This window comes from Neomonachus schauinslandi, chromosome 5, assembly GCF_002201575.2.
Source record: "Neomonachus schauinslandi chromosome 5, ASM220157v2, whole genome shotgun sequence".
NCBI lineage: Eukaryota > Metazoa > Chordata > Mammalia > Carnivora > Phocidae > Neomonachus > Neomonachus schauinslandi.
Genome location: NC_058407.1, coordinates 39,070,026 through 39,090,561, shown reverse-complemented (window position 1 = coordinate 39,090,561; position 20,536 = coordinate 39,070,026). Strand labels below are relative to the sequence as shown.

General features: G+C 39.2%; 1 protein-coding gene across 2 annotated transcripts in view; it reads left to right on the top strand.

Annotated features, from left to right (window-relative positions):
* SYT1 (synaptotagmin 1) overlaps positions 1-20,536 on the top strand; it is a 196,367-nt gene that overhangs the window by 57,042 nt on the left and 118,789 nt on the right. For both annotated transcript variants that reach the window (XM_021678551.2, XM_021678550.2), the window contains exon 5: positions 1,511-1,678. In XM_021678551.2, the coding sequence (XP_021534226.1) occupies positions 1,511-1,678 (168 nt within the window). The remainder of the gene's footprint in view (positions 1-1,510; positions 1,679-20,536) is intronic.

Genomic DNA, 20,536 nt, shown 5'->3' with positions numbered 1-20,536 from the left:
CTCAAAACAAATTCCCACCTGAAGGAGCTACTAATCATTCAAATACTATAGAAGTGCCTACTGTGTCAGCACTCTGCTAAATGCCTCAAACAGCCCTGGGAAGTGGGCCCTACTATTAACACTATTTGATAGATGAAAAGTGTGTAGTTGGTTCACTTGCCCCAGGCCCTTCAGCCGGGAAGTGGGAAAACCCAGGCCCGGGCCTGCCAAACCCCAAGCCCAGGTTTTCTGACTAATGTTATTTCAATAGAATCACCAAAAAAAAAAAGAAAAAAAAATTCCAGAGTAATTTCAGAAATAAGATGAAATTTCTCAGAGTTTATCCCTACTCTAAAATTCATCTCTTCCTTTGAAACTCAGTTTTGGGAAGGGTTTATTTTTTTCTTCTAAAATGGAAAAGGTATTGTTCCTCCTTTTTAATCAAAGTATTTTAATCAGATTCCCAATAGATGACAAGTAAGTGACAAAAAAACTTTTGAAAAACTAAAATTTCTTATACAGTTATAGTCAAATATGCTTCCTTCCCCCTCAATATATAGAGTTCACTGAGAAATGTTTGAGGGAGCAAAGACAACCATTTGCACCAATAAATAAAAATTGATCAAAACTTCAATACAGGTCTAAACAATTTCTTAATTAGGCATTTCTACCCAATTACTGAAGCATAGCTTACTTAGATCGCACTACTTTCCCTGAATATTAAAAATGTCACTAATAAAAATCCCAACCCATAGCATCTGTCCCAGATCTATCTGAACAGCTGGAGAATTCATCAGTTCTGGGCCTTTTGCCACGACTCATCCTAAAAAGTGTCATACCTAAGAATGAACTTCAAGATCTATATTATAATGCATCTCTGATATTTAAAACATCAATTTTATAGTCAGTTCCTGTCAATCAGTAAATTATTTTAGGGAGTAGGTGAGGCAACTTGTGAATTTCATTTCAATCCTTTCTGACTCCTAGCATATCTTTTTATAAATCACTGCTCCATTCAACTGTGCCATCCAAATGGCTTGAAAGAGTTAATAGAACTTTTGAAACCAGTATTCTACACCAAATAAGCTGAAAATATAACTGATTAACAATAACAAAATATTCTACAAGTAAAACTTACACAGTCAAGTACAATTCGCTTGGTTTATTCTTCTATCAAACAAATTCCCACCTGATCATTCTAATCATTCAAATGATAAATATTTAAGTGCCTACTGTGTGCCAACACTGTTAAATCTTAAAGTGTTTATAGCATGACTAAGAGTAAGCCTCATTATCAGTAATACTAACTGCTTCTAAAACTTTAGGATAAAGTGACAAGATGACTATGGTTAAGTCTCTATTTTCTCCCAATTTGAGCCTCAAGCAGTTATTCAAATGATTCCATTTTTTTTAAAAGCACGATTATCCTCATTTTGTTTCTGCAACTAAATATTGAAATTAAACACTATAACCAAGTCATCCATTTTAAGCATTTTTGTGACCAGATTTTTATCCTCATCTCTTTATTTAGGTGCCCTACTCAGAATTGGGTGGCAAGACCCTGGTGATGGCCGTGTATGATTTTGATCGTTTCTCCAAGCATGACATCATTGGGGAATTTAAAGTCCCCATGAACACAGTGGATTTCGGTCATGTAACTGAGGAGTGGCGTGATCTGCAAAGTGCTGAGAAGGAAGAGGTAAGGAAAACATTAGCATTTCTAATATGACAAGCTGTACTCACCAGTTGCTCCTCACATAAGAACCTATTGAGAGACGCTCTCTACACAGGATGATGTGGGCCTCCAGCTGCTGACAGCTGGGAAAATAGGGTTAAGGGATTGATTGCATCACCCCATTAAAAAGGATACAGGTCTTCTGGGCTTATTTGAAAGAAAAGAGAAAGATCTGTGCCCTCCGGGTCTATAGATAATTTCCAGGACACACACACGCCCACTATCTGCTTCTAAAAAGCTTACAAAATGCCAGACACGCACACATCTACTTCTTTAAAGTGAAAAATCATCTTATTATTTGTATCTTTCCACAATCATTTCGTGTTTTCTACATAGGTTATGTAGCTATTAAACAGAAATAAAATAGCACTTTTCCCTTGATTATGTCTGCATATCACAGACCGTTCATTGTTTCCCCTACAGATATCAGAGCATGATGGGTGGAACATCAAATATAATTCACAAAGGCTGATATTAAATCCATTTTTTAAATGACTCACATTTTTATAGTACTCTTCACGTTGTTTTTTCCCCCAGTTTTCATAGTTCAGCCCAGGATTTTTCTGTGATTTAAAAAGGGAAGTTCAATATCTTTAGTGCATTTAAACTAGAAAATAATCAATTCGATTTGATTATGCTAGGCCTGCCTAGCGTTTTTTTTGTGCAAATGTCTCAATAGGCCAATATCAGAAAGGCAAACAACTCTAGCTTCCCTGAATTCCTAAAGCAGCTCTTTTTTCCAGCCATTTTTGGGGTCCTGACAATCCCTTGGGTGATTATAAGCCCAAGAGATTGTCAACAGCCTCCTTCAGTGAGGATCCATAGAACAGTGTCAAGTGTGATCACGTCAGGGCCACCAGGGAGATCAAAGAGAAGCCCAAGCCCTCAGAGAAATTCAACCAAGCCCATCACCTGGGAGTCCTCTCAACCTAAGATGTTCTGTGACCAATATAACTAAGTGAGGTTTTAGAACAGGTTTGTTGATTGCTGTATGAAATCGAATCTTATTAGTCCTCCAAAATTATTATGTAGTTGTAAAAAAAGGAATAAAAGGTTTTTGAGTTGAGCTCTGCTTTCCTTTTGGAAAGAAAGATATATAACTTAACCAAATATGTTAGTCGAAATTAGATTCGTGGATACTGAAATCAATTTAGCCCCACTGTGGATATCATTCAAAACCCACCCAAGGATAATATTGAGTTGGTAAATTTTGTTATTTTTATAAGTAGTTCTTCTCTTTGAGTGAACTAGTATCAATATTAAATCCAAGATCTGTTTGAAAAGAATCACTTGATCATAACGTTTCTATTGAAGAAAGTAATGAGCTATTTCATTGAATTATTTTATTTGACTGAAATATTTTACTTTGTATGTTCCTTGCAGTTGGGGTGCAAAGTGGGACTGTAATAAATATTCATTAATGGCAAGGTTCTTATTAGTTGACTGGTTAATGGTTAGCTTGTTGGTTGAGAATCAAAATATGACCCACTCATGCTTCACAATGGCTACCTGTCCAGAGTTCATACTCCCCACCTTCACCTGATAACTATCAAGTGGTATGGTATTCCAAGATCACACTTACTGGGTTTCTGAAAAGTTGGCAAATATTTTTGCCTGAATTAAGAAAATGTTTCAAAGAAAGAAAAGAAAGAAACGAAAGAAAGAAAATGTAAAAGCCATCAAGCAGTTTTCCTCTTTCAAAAATTCTTTGAATACGGGCAGAGTTTGAGACTTGACAGTAAGCTGACAGGCTTGACTCTAGAATCTAAAAGAGTAGATAGACTGCCCAAAAAGAATCACATTTTTCTTCTCACTCTCTTACTTGCCCTCCTTCTCTCTCTTCTATTTCTTTCTTTCTTCTTCCATGTCTTCTCTCCCTATCTAAGAAAAAATATGTGGATATTTACTGTATATTGCTACATTTCCAGAACTGTGTAGGTACTAAACAAAGTGAAACAGGTAGACACTGCTCCTGCTTTCATGGTATATGGTGTGGTCTCCTTTTCCTTCCTCACGCCAACCTTTGCTTTGCTTATTGTCAGTGACCCTGGTTTCTGGAAATAGTCCTGTCTGGAAGATCAAACACTCCTGGGTTTCAATTCTGACGAGTCCATTTACCAGCTCAGAGAACTTGGACATGTCGCTTAAGCTCTCTAAAATTCAGTCTGTTGATCTAGAAAGTGGTTTACCATTATCTACCCCTTGTCTTGCAGATTAAGTAGGATAGAGTATAGCAGATTAAGTAGGATAGAGTATAAAGTGCCCAGTATAGAGCCTGGTATGTGTAAGTGTCCAATAAGCAAGAGATCTCCCATTCTTTCTTCTTGGCCAATCTTTCTTGTGTTCTTTCACTTTGTTTTTACCTCCCTATTCATTCTGGCCTTTTCCCTTTATCCAAATCTACTTCTCTTTTTCTCACCACCACTGTATTTACTGAATGTCTCTGCAAGTTTTTAATGGTAAATAATTCTACAACTACATTTTTAAACTCTTGAGCCTTTCCTCTTTGATATCAACTTAGGAATAGTAATTTTTGGTTTGAAGTTGAGTGACTATTTCCTTTTATCATGATATAGGAAGCCTCATAAAACAGATGTCTAGTTTATGAACTATCTCCGCATGACTAGAACCAGATATAAAGTTCCTCATAATAAATGAAGTAAGATTCCAATCACGTTCTTGTACCTGAATAAGTACTTATTCTCACTGATATATGCTCTATTTTTTTTCATGCTACTGTCCATTAACCACAGAAAATTATAGCTGTGTGAATAAATTGTAGTCTCAGATTGACTTTGGTTCTCACAATTTTAAAGATATTGTTTTTTCCATTTTACATCAACATTCTGTTCATGATTTTCATTTTCTTTTATCTAACAGTATTAAGTGTTGTTTTAAATATAATGAGTGAGGGGCGCCTTCGGCTCAGGTCATGATCCTGGAGTCCCAGGATCGAGTCCCGCATCGGGCTCCCTGCCCAGTGGGGAGTCTGCTTCTCCCTCTGACCCTCCCCTCTCATGTGCTCTCTCTCTCTCTCTCTCATTCTCTTTCAAATAGATAAATAAAATCTTTAAAAAAAGAAAGATAATGAGTGAAATGGGGAAGGAATTCAAGAAACAGCTTTGGAATCTAGAAACTGAACCATTCATCACAGTAGTCTGGTTCAGGTTGACACTTGGATTTAAGCAGGTTAAATCCAACCCACTGAGATCCAACCCTGTGATTTTGGCTTTGTTGCCAGAAAGTAAAAAATTATAAAAGTCGTAAGATGATGAAGCAATTATGTAAGTTAAAAAATTGTTATTTTAGTGATCAACTAAATGTGCAAGCAATTTAGGGGGAAAAAAATGGAAGTAGCCTTATCTGGAAGTTACCAAGCACATGTTGAAAATGTAAAGGTGTTTGAAAGAGATAAGCTATGCCAGGAAGAGCCCTAACAAGCACACGGCTCCCACTGTTAGATTCCAGCCCCTAGGAAAAGCATCTCTGACCAGGTTTCTATTCTGACTTGATAAATTTCTATGACACAGTCAAAGCCACCTTACTGGTTTAAGTTCACTCAAGTTCTCTCTCCTTCCACCTCCCAACAGATGAAGATGGAATTTGACTTTACAGACCACTAGACCTTTTTCTTCCTTTTGTGTTTCTTTAAAACAGAAATGTACATCCTCTGAGTGGAGAGACAGAAACATAAAGCTTTTCCTTATTTTCTGTTTTTTAGTATAGGGCCTCAAAAATCATCCTTTTACAAAAGGTTTTTAATCACCCATTTGCAAAAGATTTCTACTGTGTATAACCTCAGGCTATGTTTTTGAGATTTTCTTTTTAATCATTCAAAAAATATTGATGCCGCCCACAGGTCAACCCTGAACCCAGCCTTCCTACTTTTACAATAGTCCATTAAAGTGATACATCTACTTAATTACTTCAAATGTTACAATCAATGGCTATAATTCCATTTTTCTTTTTAAATTTTATTATGATTTTAGAAATTGTCTCAGTTCTGTACCCCAGCATCAGATATATTTTTAAAGCACTTAGATCCTTATTTTTTTAGCATTTTATCCCTAATTTTTTAAATGTATTTTTAGGATTTTGTCCCTTACTTATGTATTTTTAACCTCTATTACTACTTATCTCTAAAGACAGCATAAGAAATAGATACTACCAGAAAACAACTGAGCTTTTTTTTTATTTTTGAGCATATCTGTCTTATGACTTTACCAGTGCTGGGGGTTTTTTTCCCTCCATTGGAGAATAAGTCTATCACCTCTGGTTTGTGTAGAATTCGTTAAAGAGTAATTTTTAAATGAGATTCTGTAATCCAGTGCAAATGGGAAAAAAATTGATTGCTGAATTAAAGCTAGTTGGGACATAATTTAATTAGTATCCAAGCAGAAGGGAAGAGAAACTACTTTAGTGTCTTAATAGAAAATCAATTTTGCAACAAAATTTCACATTTTTAAGCCTAATTAGAAAAACATTTACTTCACAGAAAAGCATTTGGACAATACATATTCAGTCAAATGGCAAAAGTTATTCAGCCTCCAATGGTCAATTACTTGATATTTCTTTGGAATGGGTTAAAGTCATTATTCCTTGTGACATCTTTTATTTCCAAAGATCATAAAAGAACTGATGTTATTTCTAAGTATACTTAGCAGTCAGAGGATAACTCATACCCTCTGAGAATCTCTGCACAACAAATCAATGCCCTGAATGGAAATCCTCACAAAAGGTTAACTGGTGGAATTTTAAACATGGATGCCAAAAATAACCTTCCTTGTCATTCACAAGCTATCACATTAGAGAAATCCAACAAAGACACTTATTTTGATCCATAACATTACAGAAAGTTATATTTATTTGTATTTGTTTCCTTGTTCATTGCCTATCTTCCCCCCCCAAGACTATAAGCTCCATCCCAGCAGTGGCCATACCTATTGTTCCCCACTATGAAGCCAAGTTTGATCACAGAGGCAAGCACACAGTAGGTGTGCAAAAATATTTTTGCTTGAAGGAATGGGGGAAGATGTTTATTATACTGTGAGATATTTCAAAATTCCCTTTTTAAAGTCCATATCAGAGCACCTGGGTGGCTCAGTTGGTTTAAGCGACTGTCTTCAGCTCAGGTCACGATCCCGGGGTCCTGGGATCGAGTCCCACATCGGGCTCCCCCTGCTGTGCGGGGAGTCTGCTTCTACCTCTGCATCTGCCTGCAACTCCCCCTGCTTGTGCGCTCGCTAGCGCTCTCTGTCAAATAAATAAATAATCTTTAAAAACCTTTAAAAAAAAAACAAATGAAGTCATATCAATAATAGTAATTCTTTTCTTGTTTTAGAAATGAATTTTAGAGTATTCTGAAAGCCCATCAACAAAATATCCTAGCATTAAACAATGAAAATGGTTTTAATACCTTTTTGGGTATTTTGGTCTGGTTTTTTTTTTCCCCCCCAAGATTTTATTTATTTATTTGAGAGAGAGAGAGCATGCACATGAACAGGGGGAGGAGAAGGGACAGAGAATCTCAAGCAGACTGGGGGTCCAATGTGGGGCTCTATCTCATGACCCAGGAGATCATGAACTGAGCCAAAACCAAGAGTCAGATGTTTAACTGACTGAGCCACCCAGGCACCCGGTCTGTTTCTTTTAATTAAAAGAGAGAGATGATTAGCAAAATCACTGTTACTGCTTTTGTTGATGGTCATAAAAATGATGATAAGTTGTTAAGGTTTATTCAGTATGTTGTTCTTCTCTGTAACGTTCTCATCACCCTGTTTCCATAATGCACAGAGAGCTTGTGGTTTAGCTTAGTTTAACTTTATTTAAAGTTAAAGCTATGATGTAAGTCTCCACTTGCAACATGGAAATTTACCCAGAAGGAAGTGGAAAAGAATCAGCTCCAAGGAGAATTCAAAGAATGTGAACAAATATCTAAATTTATCATAGAGTATTTATTGCTAGTCAGATTTATAACACAGATATGATACAATGGTATTGAGTTGTCTTATATTTTAGTGCATTTAGTATATATGTGTTCATTTGATGGGACTTGGAACATAATTCCCTTTCAACTACTACAGAAGTAGAGTTGCCTTTGATTTTCTGGTATGTTTTTTTGGCCATCACTATAGTTTACTTGATTTTGAGTCTTTGGTCAGAATTTCAATCACCAATTATAAATGTATCATTGTACATAATAAGTATTGTCTGCTCCATGATGTGGTTTCTAAGAACATCAAAGGAAAAAGCAAATAACTTGAAATATCCCTCTAGTGTGTAGTATAACTTGATTGCCTTTCTAGTTAAGAAGACTTTTCATGCACAAATGGATGAAACCAAATCCTCACGTCACTAAGTTTCTAAATGAAAATTTAATATCATTTTATTTTTCATTGTGAATTCTCTAGAAAAGTGATCTAAATTTAGACTTTAAAGAATTAAATTGGGGGAGACAGACTCTGGGTATTTCCAAAATACCCTTTGATGACTTTCCATTGTCATCCTTTAACCTGCTGCATTACCCTCCCCCCTTCACAGCTCTCACCGCCCAGAGGCCTGTGTTCCCAGCCCCGCTCTCGTTTCCAAAATTCACCTTCATTAAAACTTACTTTAAATTCTCCACCTAAGCTATAAACACAATTAATAACAGCTACCCTTCACTGAGAGTCTACTGTGGGCCAACAAAAATAATTTTCACAACACTCTTCTAAATTGAATTTTATCTGTTTTACAAAATGAAGGGATAAGACCTGAAGCCCAGGAAATTCCGAATCATTTGTCCAAGTTCAGACAACCCATGCCAGAGCCAAAATTCAAACACAGGTCTAAAGCCCACACTGGTTTCTACTTAACCACACCGTCTTCATTAGACGATCTTTTTCAGTCTTTTCAGCCCCCAAAATATAGCTGTAAACTCAATTTAAATGCACCAGCAAAAAACCAACTGATGGGAACTAGTTTTTCTCAGCTTTGACTTATTTTTTCAGCATCTTCACATTTGGTCAGTTTGCTTTGACAACTTACAACTGGTGAAAGTCTACATATATATTTTCCCTCTCAAATATTATAATATATTGCAAATGCATGTAACATCGCAAAAAGAAAAAAACAACTCTGGCATTTTGTTTCTTCTTAATACTTCATAAATAATCAGCATGAATTCCTGCCCAAGATACAAAGCCTTCAAATGCAAAGGCACAAACGTGTTATTATTCACTCATGAGTGCTGATGAACTTAATGAAGGCAGAGGAATTTCTCTTTCGTTTAAACAAAAAATAAGTAGAATATAAATTCCCATCCATTCATTTAAAATATATTAAATATCTGTGAATTTAGTATATAAAAGTATATCGTAAAGTATATGAAGTATACAAAACAGAAAATTAAGACTCACATATGGGAAGTGGCAATAATGGTAACAAAACTTTATAATCCAAAACAACCAAAGCTTCCAGAAGAGCAGAGTAAGAAGTGTAAATTCAAATGTACTGTATGTTTTAAGAAGAAAAGGTATGGGGGTGCCTGGGTGGCTCAGTCATTAAGCGTCTGCCCTTGGCTCAGGTCATGATCCCAGGGTCCTGAGATCGAGCCCCTCATCGGGCTCCCTGCTCAGCAGGGAGTCTGCTTCTCCTTCTCCCACTCCCCCTGCTTGTGTTCCCTCTCTCGCTGTCTCTCTCTCTGTCAAATGAATAAATAAAATCTTTAAAAAAAAAAAAAAAGAAGAAGAAGAAAAGGTATGGACAGGGAGGCTCCACTGAAGACTTGAAAAAGGTGAACCAGTCTTTAAAACAGAGAATTTGAATAGGCAGAAAGAAATGGAGAATGCCTCCCAGAAGCGAAAAAAAAATCAGCACAAGCAAGTTTACAGAGCGGAGACCACCAATAACAGGCCCAGCCCAAAGTGGAGTGAAAGCTTGAACAGATACCCTGCGATTGGGATAAAGGAGACTGAATGAAGTGGTGTAGTGACAGTTTGTCCCTTAAATATCAGATGGATGAATCTAGACTCAGGTCACCAAGTGAACCTTGTTCTTCCCAAGGACAAGAGCTGGACGAGAAAGGCCAGACCCACATCTACGCTAAACACTCTACTAACTGCTTCTGTCACATTATTTCATGTACTTCTCGGGGCAGTCCTGTGGGGTAACTCTTCTTATCTCTATTCCACATATTAGAAAACATAATTTGCCCAGTGCCACCCAGAAAACAAGCAACAGAGCACAAATTTAGACCCAGGTCTGCCTGAATCACAAGCCCATTTTTCTCTCTCCTCTGCCATTTAGCCACTCGGTTGACTGAAGCTCAGTGAGTACAAGGATGCTGTCTCATTCACCTTATCTCCAGAGCCTATCACTGTGCCTGGAACACCTACAGGGCTTAAATATTTCCAAGTGAATTGAACAAATTAGAATGAAATGAGAATTTTATCAAACATACATCCTGAGTTATACCACCTTCAGGGAAGTGATCTTTGAAAGATGCCCAGTTATCCCAAGATACTGTACCCCAAAATCTTTTAAATTCTATTTCCTCTCTCCAGAAGCCTTTCTCAGTGTACAGCACATTCTTTTCTCCTCAATATTGGCTTCTTTTTGTCTTCCCAAGGTACATTTTATTGAAATGGCCACAAACTATTTAGAGTCAAGTGCGAGTTGATGATCAAATGGAGAAAAATAGTTTTAGTTACTGAAGTAAAATAAGAGGATGGATGTTCTTGTAAGATTTGTCTTCTGACTCCAACCAAAATGTTTTGAGCAGTTCATGTGGTCTCTCACATGGGTCACTATGGGAAAAATTATTAGGAGATACAAGTTCTGATACATATAATTCTAAGGAATCTGTTGTTATAGAAACTGATGTAGCGGTTAGTTTTTCTTTATAAGAGTTTTCAATTGAATTTTGAATAAAGCAGAGCAGAGTGGTTTAGAAGCATGGATTTTTGAATACAGATTTGTAGAGCAGCAAATGAAGAGTGGGAGTTGAAATGGTTACAAACAGAAAACAAAAGAACAAGAAAGATGACATAGGTAAGAGCAGTCTTGCCTACATCAGGTTTATTATTGAAATAGTGAAGAGGTTTTTGAGTGGGAAGCAACGTGATCAATGCAGGAGAATGTCTAACCCTGTTGTCCCCTCCATCTTCCCCACATTTGGATCTTTTACAATGTAATCCTTTCTGCGGAGTTCATCATATGTTTTGGAACATTTTTTTTTATTATCTTGTTTGTGAATTCTTCAAATTAAATGTTTTTACCTTCTGTCTTACTCCTACCTCACTCTGAGCAGGCCAAATGTTTGTATTGTGAAATCTGTAATCCATTACAATGTGTTCCTCTGCGAGGAGATGAAATGTCAGCAATTGAGTTGTACTATGTGTACTACAGAAAAAAGGAGAATGAGAACTCGCTGAAAAACACCAGCTTAAATAATTAAAAGATCAAAGAGAAGGAGCACCCACACCCACACTTACTTGTTTTAAACAAGGCTGTAAGGTTTTTTTTATGAATTTTATGAACAAAAGTCTTTAAATTACTATGAGTTACATTTATTCATTTATTCTTTTATTTATTCAACATGTATGTAGTAAGTCCCCTTTCTGAGCCAGAGACCATTCTAGTTTTCAGGAATACAACAGTGACGAAGACAGACCCATTAAGCTTAGTCAGTTATACTTTTATGGTGACACAGCCCTGTAGGGGAAATTAAAGCTCTGGCCCTGGACTCAACCTATATGGACCCAACCATGATTCCACTTGCTATTGGGCTTGTTCCCTAACCCTTCTGTAAAATGGCTTATTACCCACCTACATAAGCAAAGATACACTCTAAGTGAGATCATTCACATGAAGCACTTAGAACAATTCTTGGCACCTAATAAACTGAGTAAATGTGATTCTTATTGCTGGGAACACAGACGAGTGCCCTTCTTTCCTTGCCGGGGGAAAAACCATCCCTCTGACCACTAGACCTGTAGCTTTCATTTGTGAAGAGACTTGGACAGACTCAGGGTTCAGAGGGCATTGTCATGCACAGTTTTGATCGAAAGGAGGTGTCTGAGCTTAGACCCCTGCCCCCCGAGAGACTGTGGGGCATGAAAAGAGGTCCTAAATGACAACGCAGGGTAAGGCAATTCAACTCCTAAGCATATACCCAAGAAAAAGGGAGGCACATGTCCACACCAAAAAAAAAAAAAAAAAAACTGTAGGAGAATGTTCATAGCAGTATTTTTTTTAACTGCCAAAATGCAGAAGGAACTCAAGTTTCCATCGGCTGGTAAATAATTCAACAACAGAGACTTATTCAGCCACACACACAAAAAGGAATGCATCACTGACACATGCTGCCACATGGATGAACCAGAATAGGCAAATCCACACACACAAAGCAGACCAATGGCTGCCAAAGGCTGGGAGTTGGAGGTGGGAGGGGAGGAATGAAAACCGCTAATGGGTATGGGTTTCTTTGTGGGGTAATGAAAAATATTCTAGAATTAGGGAGTGGTGATGGTTACACAATTCTGCAGATGCCAAAATCTACCGAATTAGACACTTTAAGAGGGTGAATTTTATGTTAGGTGAATCTTATCTCAGGAAAGCAGTTTTTTCAAAAGTGTTCCAAGCACTGAAACCCTCAATATGGAAGCATGATTTTTTTTTTTAAAGATTTTATTTATTTATTTGACAGAGAGATAGTACAAGTAGGCAGAGAGGCAGGCAGAGGGAAAGGGAGAAGCAGACTCCCCGCTGAGCAGGGAGCCTGACGTGGGGCTCGATCCCAGGACCCTGGGATCATGACCTGAGCCGAAGGCGGACGCTTAACCGACTGAGCCACCCAGGCGCCCTGGAAGCATGATGTTTGATGTTGATCCAGAGCCCCCATGTGAAACCACACTCAGGGATGCTAGGAGTTCTTTCTGATATTTTCTGAAAAGTTCAGAGAGGTTTCCTCAAAATACTCTAGTTTCCCTTTGAACCATAGCATTTGTCTCCAAGATCATGCTCCTCACCACATGGCTCTTGAGATAAGGTCAACACTAAGACCCCATGGGTTGGTAAGAACACAAGCCTAGGCCCAGGCCATGTGGCTAGCCAGTGAGAACTCAGGATTCCAACACCAGTGTTTCTGATTCCAAAGCCATTTTCTACTGGTCTGTACCCCTTGAGGTAGGAAGTTTTAGCCTTAATTCTCCTGACGTATAAACATTGTTTGAAATACGAAGACTAACCCTTTTACAGTCTGTCTTTACACCATAGCTTCTCAGATTCCCCACGTCATGTAGTTGCTCTTTTCTGGACCTTTTCTAGCAACATTATGCCTTTTTTGAGGTAGAAACTGATACATAATAAAATGCACTCCTATGAAATGTACATTTCAATGTGTCTTCACAGTTTTGTCCGACGGTAAAACCACCACTCCAGGCAAGCTGCAGAATGTTTCTTACCCCCAAAAAAGTCCCACATGCCTCTTTGTCATCAATCCCCAGCCCCTAGAAGTAATCTGTTCTGCTTTTTCTCACCATGGATTAGTTTGCCTGTTCTTGAACTACATATAAATGGAATCATGCTATTTGGGGTCTAGCTTCTTTTGCTCCAGATGCTTCTGAGATCCTTCATACAGTCTCTCCTTATAACTTAGTGTTCTATTGTATGAATAGACCACATTTATCCACTTTTGTGTTGATGGACTTTGGGGTTGTTTCCGATTTTGAATTATGATGAACAAAGCTGTTGTAAATGTACTTGTCCAGCTTTCTGTGGAGGTGTATGTATCCTGCTTTTTTAAGCTAAAGTGACCAGAACCCCAGGTAATAGTCTATATAGGAATGCACTGTGATATTTACTATCTGGGATTCAGTAGTATTTTCTTCTCATTTTAAGGGGCCTCCCTGATGATGCTCAGCTCACTTTCATCTTTGACCCTGGCAGTGTATTTTCTATGCTATACCACACAGTTGGCAATAGCCCTGTTCTCCAAGTGTAACTGCTTAGCCACATAATGCTCGTACATGGAAAGATACCTTGTTTACCTGTTTTGTTGACTACGCAGGTGGAGTATGAGCTCCTTAGAAGGAAAGTATTTCATAATCTGCACATCATAGGAGTTAGCTCTCTGGAGAAAGCATGGCATGGGTTAAGTGAGGATGTAACTCAGTGTCCAAACCCCATAAACTTTCTGAGCCTCATTTTTTTATACGAAAAATGTAAAATAGATTATGTACCTTGACATTTGAAAATTTTTTGTCCCCAATGGTGTGTAGTAAATATATAGAGTTAGCAACCATTAAAACAACCTAATTTTAGGATATTTCCATCACCCCAAAAAGAAACTTCATGCCCATTTGCAATCACACCCATTCCTATCCCTTGGCCCAAGGCCACTGTTAATCTACTTCCTGTCTCTATAGATTTGCCTAGAGATTCTAGACTTTGCATATCTGTATAGTCCTGTAATATGTGGCCTTAAAAAGTCTAATGTCAGGAAGCCTGGGTAGTTCAGTCGGTTAAGCATCTGACTGTTGATTTCAGCTCAGGTCATGATCTCAGGGTTGTGAGATCAAACCCGCCCCCTTCCCCCCCCCCCCACCATGAGGCTCCATGCTGGGCATGGAGTCTACTTAAGATCCTCTATTTCCCTCTCCTTCTGCCCCTCCCTGCCCCCAACCCCCTCCCCCCAACCCTCACCTTGTGTTCTCTCGCACACCCGCTCTCAAAAAAAAAAAAAAAAAAATCTAATGCCAAATAAATTCCTAAAATAAATAGATATATTGAGTAATGAATCACTGTTTTGTGGGGGCAAAAATCCATTGTTTGCAGTACTGTTTAATAGTTTCAGGAGTAGTTTTCGTCTTACTGTGGGGCCAGTGACAGACAGTCTCAGGATCTCTGGGCCACTCCTGTCCCCCCTTTCCAGATTTCAGGTGCCTTCGGGCAAAGTGGAATGGCACCTAAGCTTTTGGAAAAGCTGATGGAAGAATTCTGTCGGTCTACTTCAAACAGAACAATCCTGGCACTTGCTGTCTGACAGCTTTATCTCCTCTCTTCCCTGTTCTTTGTCTCTTCACAGGAGAAACTCAGGGGACAAACAAACCATTTAGCTTACTTTTTTGTTCCACTTTTAATGTCCCTCGAGTCGCTAATAATGTGCAATTTTCTCCTGAGATGGCCCAGGATGAATGTCAGAGTGCTCACTGGCATGTCTTTCTGCTGGGCTCCAGGATAGGGCAAACTTTTGGCTTGGAAAACAGGACAGCCTGGGCCACCAGGAGAACCCAGAGCCCAACAAATCCAGCCATGAGCAAACCATCTACATATACCTTTAAAATGTTTAGAGGGCAGTGTTCTTAGAAGTGATGACTTTCATCCTAGAATGAGCCCCTGCTTTCAACATCCTTTCTGACGATAACTTCTAAATCAGTATCTCTTTTCATGTGGAACACAGTTTATATTCAAGGACAATTTTCTGGACTTCAGGGAACACCAGAGTGTAGGGATGAGCATTTGGGAGTGAAAAACAAGGCCCCACGGACAATGCTATTAAAAAGGAAGACTTTTTTTTTTTTTTGGAAAATACTTCTAGCCAAGTCTTCTCATTCTCTAAGTTTCAAACACTTTGGAATGTTGCAAGAGGTTGTGTTTACCAAAAGTTAACCAACTGCCCTTCAGTTTAAGATGTTATTTCTACATAAATAAATCAATATTCTGACAGAGTACTCCCCTGAAGTTTTGCTTTCTGCTAGTGTTTAAGGAGAGAAGGGGGGGGGGGGGGAATTTCTGGAACCAGCACGTCAGGAATAGTCTGTTCTTAATTGTATCTCAGTGTCAAAAAATAAAAAAGTGAGATTAGAATTTAAAATAGGTCAAGAGTCTGGAGTTTTAGGTTTTGATTTTAGAACACATTTTTCAACAGCTTAAGTCAAAGAGGGAATGCAGACAGCCTTTGAAATACTTGCCTAATATAAAATCAACATCAGTGTTTAACTTAGATTCTGAGGAGAGAGGCACATGCTCTGTTTGAGGTCACTGACTTTCCAAGTATTATCATACTGATATTTTGTTTATATTGAGGCCATGTTTGAAAATTACATGAGGGTTCTGGAACCTGCATGTCACAGTAGCCTTGCCTAATTTTAGGGGGGGGGAGTCATTCATGTTTCTATTTGGTACACTGTATTTGCAAAGCTCTGTTACCTGGAAAAATCAGGCAGAGCAAAACTTACCGTATTTAAATTCACATCTCGAGTGTTTATATGAGCCAGGCACTGTGCTAAGTATGGAAGCTCATTTACTACAGCAACACTATGGGTAGGTATGATTATTATCCCAAATTCATAGACAAAGAAGCCGAAACTCAGAGAAGTTAGAAATCACACCTGGTCCTACAGCTAATGGGATGGCTGAAACTCAAATATTTGTTTGACTCCCAAAACTCATCCTTTATGCTAGACAGCCTCTGAGAATGAGGTTCTAGAGCCCTGTGCTAGGGATATTTTAATCTGCAAACCATGAACACACTGCACACACCCTACAGTTTGTCTCCCTGACTCTGTTCTCCCAGCTCCCAGGCCACTACCCCGCTGTGTGTGGGAAGCTACAGCCGCCTGCCTGGGTTCGACACCCCTTATTCCCAAGTCTCTGAACTGCTCCCAAACTTTCTGGGTCAGTCTCTGTGGCAGAGATAAATCTGGGGAAGACCCCAGAGAAGAGCCCCAGGTTTCTGTTCCCAAGTCTCTCCATCCCATCATCTGATGTGTTCCATTCCGTCATGCTGCAAGTTCCTGGAAACAGGAAATCATTGCTTCCATGCCTTTCTTTTGCTGCCTTTCCTTACGGCAGGAATGAGGATGAACAGGGAGCAGGATGGCCTACCTTGCAATCATGCATAAAACACTAAAGATTAAGGAAACATTTTAATGTTCTCCAAACAATGTTTAGATACACTTGAATGTAAGTTTTTTTTTTGTTTTTTTTGTTTTTGTTTTTTTTGCACTAAACAAGATACCTTTGTATGCTTAGAGTTCTCTAGGCCCCTGTGATTCACAAAGCAATCTTTAGAAGAAGCTCCTTATTAACACCCTATGAGGAAAATCACATATCGAGCTCTGCAGAATTATACAATTTTTGGTCATTGCTAAAATCATTTTTAAAGAGCCATCTGCCAAACATGGATGATTCCCCTATAAAATAATACAATTTGAAATATGGCACTGACTATCCTTCTAGATTTCCATTTCAAAACTAACTCTTATGAGAAAAAGAGAAAGGACAGAAAAAGCATGAGCTACATCTTACAAAACCAGATGATTACTAAATGCATGCCATCCCGTTCCCAATTTATTCTTTCTTCAAATCCAAATGTTTCCTATTTTGAAGAAGACATTGTAGCATTCCCACCTAGAGGTTTTTTTTTTTTTTTTTTTTAAAGATTTTTTTTATTTATTTATTCATTAGAGACAGAGAGAGAGAGAGAGGCAGAGGGAGAAGCAGGCTCCCAAGGAGCAGGGAGCCCGATGCGGGACTCGATCCCAGGACCCTGGGATCATGACCTGAGCCGAAGGCAGACGCTTAACGACTGAGCCACCCAGGCGCCCCCCACCTAGAGGTTTTCATGCCATCTTTATAGGAGTTACTTTAACCAGTTTCACATACAACTTAGCCAAATTTTTTTTTTAAAGATTTTTTAATTTATTTATTCATGACAGACAGAGAGAGAGAGAGAGAGGCAGAGGGAGAAGCAGGCTCCCAAGGAGCAGGGAGCCCGATCCGGGACTCGATCCCAGGACCCTGAGATCATGACCTCAGCCGAAGGCAGACGCTTAACCATCTGAGCCACCCAGGCGCCCCACAACTTAGCCAAATTTTTAAATACTATTTATGTCAGGTCTGAATTTTAGTGGGATAACCAGCCTATATGAAATGAGCAGTTGCTGGTATCATTTTCAATCACAACTTTCAAAGCCCTGTATCAGTTGCTGCCAATGCAGGATACCAGATCTAGCACCATCGTATCAGGTGATTTCTGGAGACCTTGATTCTCGCCACCCCCACACCCCCAAACCCAGCCTCTTCCACCTGCTAGCTTGCACTCCCTCTTCAGAAATTCCCTAATTTTGGCATTCCAATTGCTCACCAGTTTCCTTGGGAGGAAAAATAACTTACAAATTCAATTTAAATGTGAAATAAGTAAGTACATTAGCTCCGTGAAATCTCACAAACTGTGTGATAGTTAGCTAAGTTTGCAAATGAAGAAACTAAGGCTCACCGAGGCTAAGACACTGGTCCAAAAATCACATAATGAGGAAGGAGTGACCACATTAAAATCAATGGTTTGACTTGCTCCAAAGTCCACATTAATTATTATCTCTTCTACTTTTAAATTTTTAGAACAAGGACTTCACATCAAATTCCTACCACTGGGAGTTAGGAATGATTAGAGGAATATATAAGGGACACTGGTAATGAACTCACAGACATGCAGCACATGACTCTTGTGGTCTTTTCCCTTTTAAAAATGGATTGAGGGGCTGGCTGGGTAGCTCAGTCAGCTAAGCATCCAACTTTTGATTTTGGCTCAGGTCCTGATTTCAAGGTTGTGCAATTGAGTCCCACATGGAGGTCCATGCTCAGCGTGGAGTCTGTTGGAGATTCTCCCTCTCCCTTTGCCCCTCCACATGTTTGCTCTTGCTCCCAACTCATGCACGCTCTAAAATAAATCCTTAAAAAAAATGGATTGAGGTTTTTCCTGAAGAAGCAATCAGTATCAGAATGGTGCCTCTTTAAATTACATGCGAGTTTGAGTTCCTGTTCTTCCATTCCCGGTGCGGTAAATGAAAGGAAATTGTTTATCTCAGTCACTGTTACTCCAAATACAACAGGACTAATCCTGAAGATAGAAAAGAGCTAAGATGTAGCTAAATATTTAACAAGGCTGATTTAGTTCAGAGCTGCTGTTTGGGGCATTTGGCTTGAGTCTGAGAGAAGTAATTACACCAGGATGTGTCGTACAAGTAAGTGATCAGGGGATGATTTCATGGCAAAACCCAGTACACAATCTCAAGGATCAAACCTCCTTTCAGATCCTCACGTTCTACACCTAATGAATTCAATGCCTTGGGCTAGAACATAAGTAACTGGGAGCAAAAAGCAGCTCATCATTGTAATTTCTACAGGAAGACAATGCTTGGGACATGGAGTGATCTCTGAGTGGAGCACAGAGCCACTTGCCCAGCCATTAGTTAGAGTGCCAGGGCACCAAGTGGGAAGCAGAGGCTGGGAGCAGGTGGGGGAAGATTGCGGAGCACTGTCTGTCTCCAGCCTAGGTGCTGACCGGCCATCTCTTCTGCACCACCCCATCCAGCCCTGCCAACATTCTCTAAGAAAAGGCTTCAGGGGTGCCTGGGTGGCTCAGTCAGTTAAGCGTCTGCCTTCGGCTCAGGTCATGATCCCAGGGTCCTGGGATCGAGCCCCACATCGGGCTCCCTGTTCGGCGGGAAGCCTGCTTCTCCCTATCCCACTCCCCCTGCTTGTGTTCCCTCTCTAACTGTGTCTCTCTCTGTCAAATAAATAAAATCTTTAAAAAAAAAGAAAAGAAAAGGCTTCAGGCTGCCACCTCTCTGGATAAAATTGTATGCACCTGATTCAGAATTGAGCATGGAAATAGTTCGTATCCTCAATGCTAGCTCTGACAAACCTCAACCAAGATTGTGTAAACATTAAGCTCCACTCTCTCAAAGAGTTTAAGACCTAAGTTATTCAAACGCATTCTGAGACTGTGGCAGTCAAGGACTAATCTATCCCCAAATAGAAACTGCTACTGACATCTTCTATGCCTCATCCTTCCAATTAAAAAGCTCTGAGATTACTTTCTTACTTAAAAGGTTGTGTCCATTTGGATGATCTTTCATGGCCCATATATTTCAACATGCATTAATTCACATTTGTCCCCCAAAATGTAGATCATTAAGCAAGTGAGGAGTTTAAGATTTATATGATCTCAGTTCTTCTGAGTGTCACAGTGACTATTATGAATATTGCCTCACATTTGCAGGACACCTCCATACGTGCTGGAGGCCACTGGACTCAGCCCTGTGCTTCTGAACCCAATTCTGCCCTCCCTCATGTCTCAGGGCTGTGGCCTCTGTGGTAGTCACCAATCAGATTTGGGCTCTCATAAAAGAACCAGAATCTCTTTCTCAGAGAGTGAGGGAACTGAGTAATTCGTGTCCATTTCAAATATCCATTTGAGGCACCTCAGAATGACCTTCTGAAGACACTGAAGTTCAAATACAAAGAAAGGCATTCAAGTGGCACATGGAAACCAAAAAGGACCCTCCCGACAGTGCTCAGTGTTGAAACAGATTATCTAAAAGAGCCTAGCTCTCTGGAAGGTTTTTAAAAATAAGAATTGGGACATGGGTCTGTAGTCCTGCTCCAAGGTAAGGGAATAGACAGGGCGATCTCTCTCATGGGATCTAGAAGTCTGGTGATTCACCAAAGAGGGTGTTTAAAAAGCAAAATCATGCGAGAAACAGAACTATGGCATCAATCTAAATCAAGGCTTACATGGACTTTTTTTTTTTTAAACTTCTAATTCCTCCCTACATTTTCATAAGCCCTATCCCAGTAGGACATACCCTCTATGATTACTTTGACAAACAATGGTTTTGGTACTTAGGTTTTCAGTCTCTTTCAAAGTAAAGAATTTTTGACAGTGAAAAATAGCCGAAACTGATTCCCAAAGCTCTGGACCACAGTGATAGATTTGAGGAGTTGATTTAGCAAAGTGGGTTTCCATACATCAGCCCCTGGCTGTCTTTCTTGGGC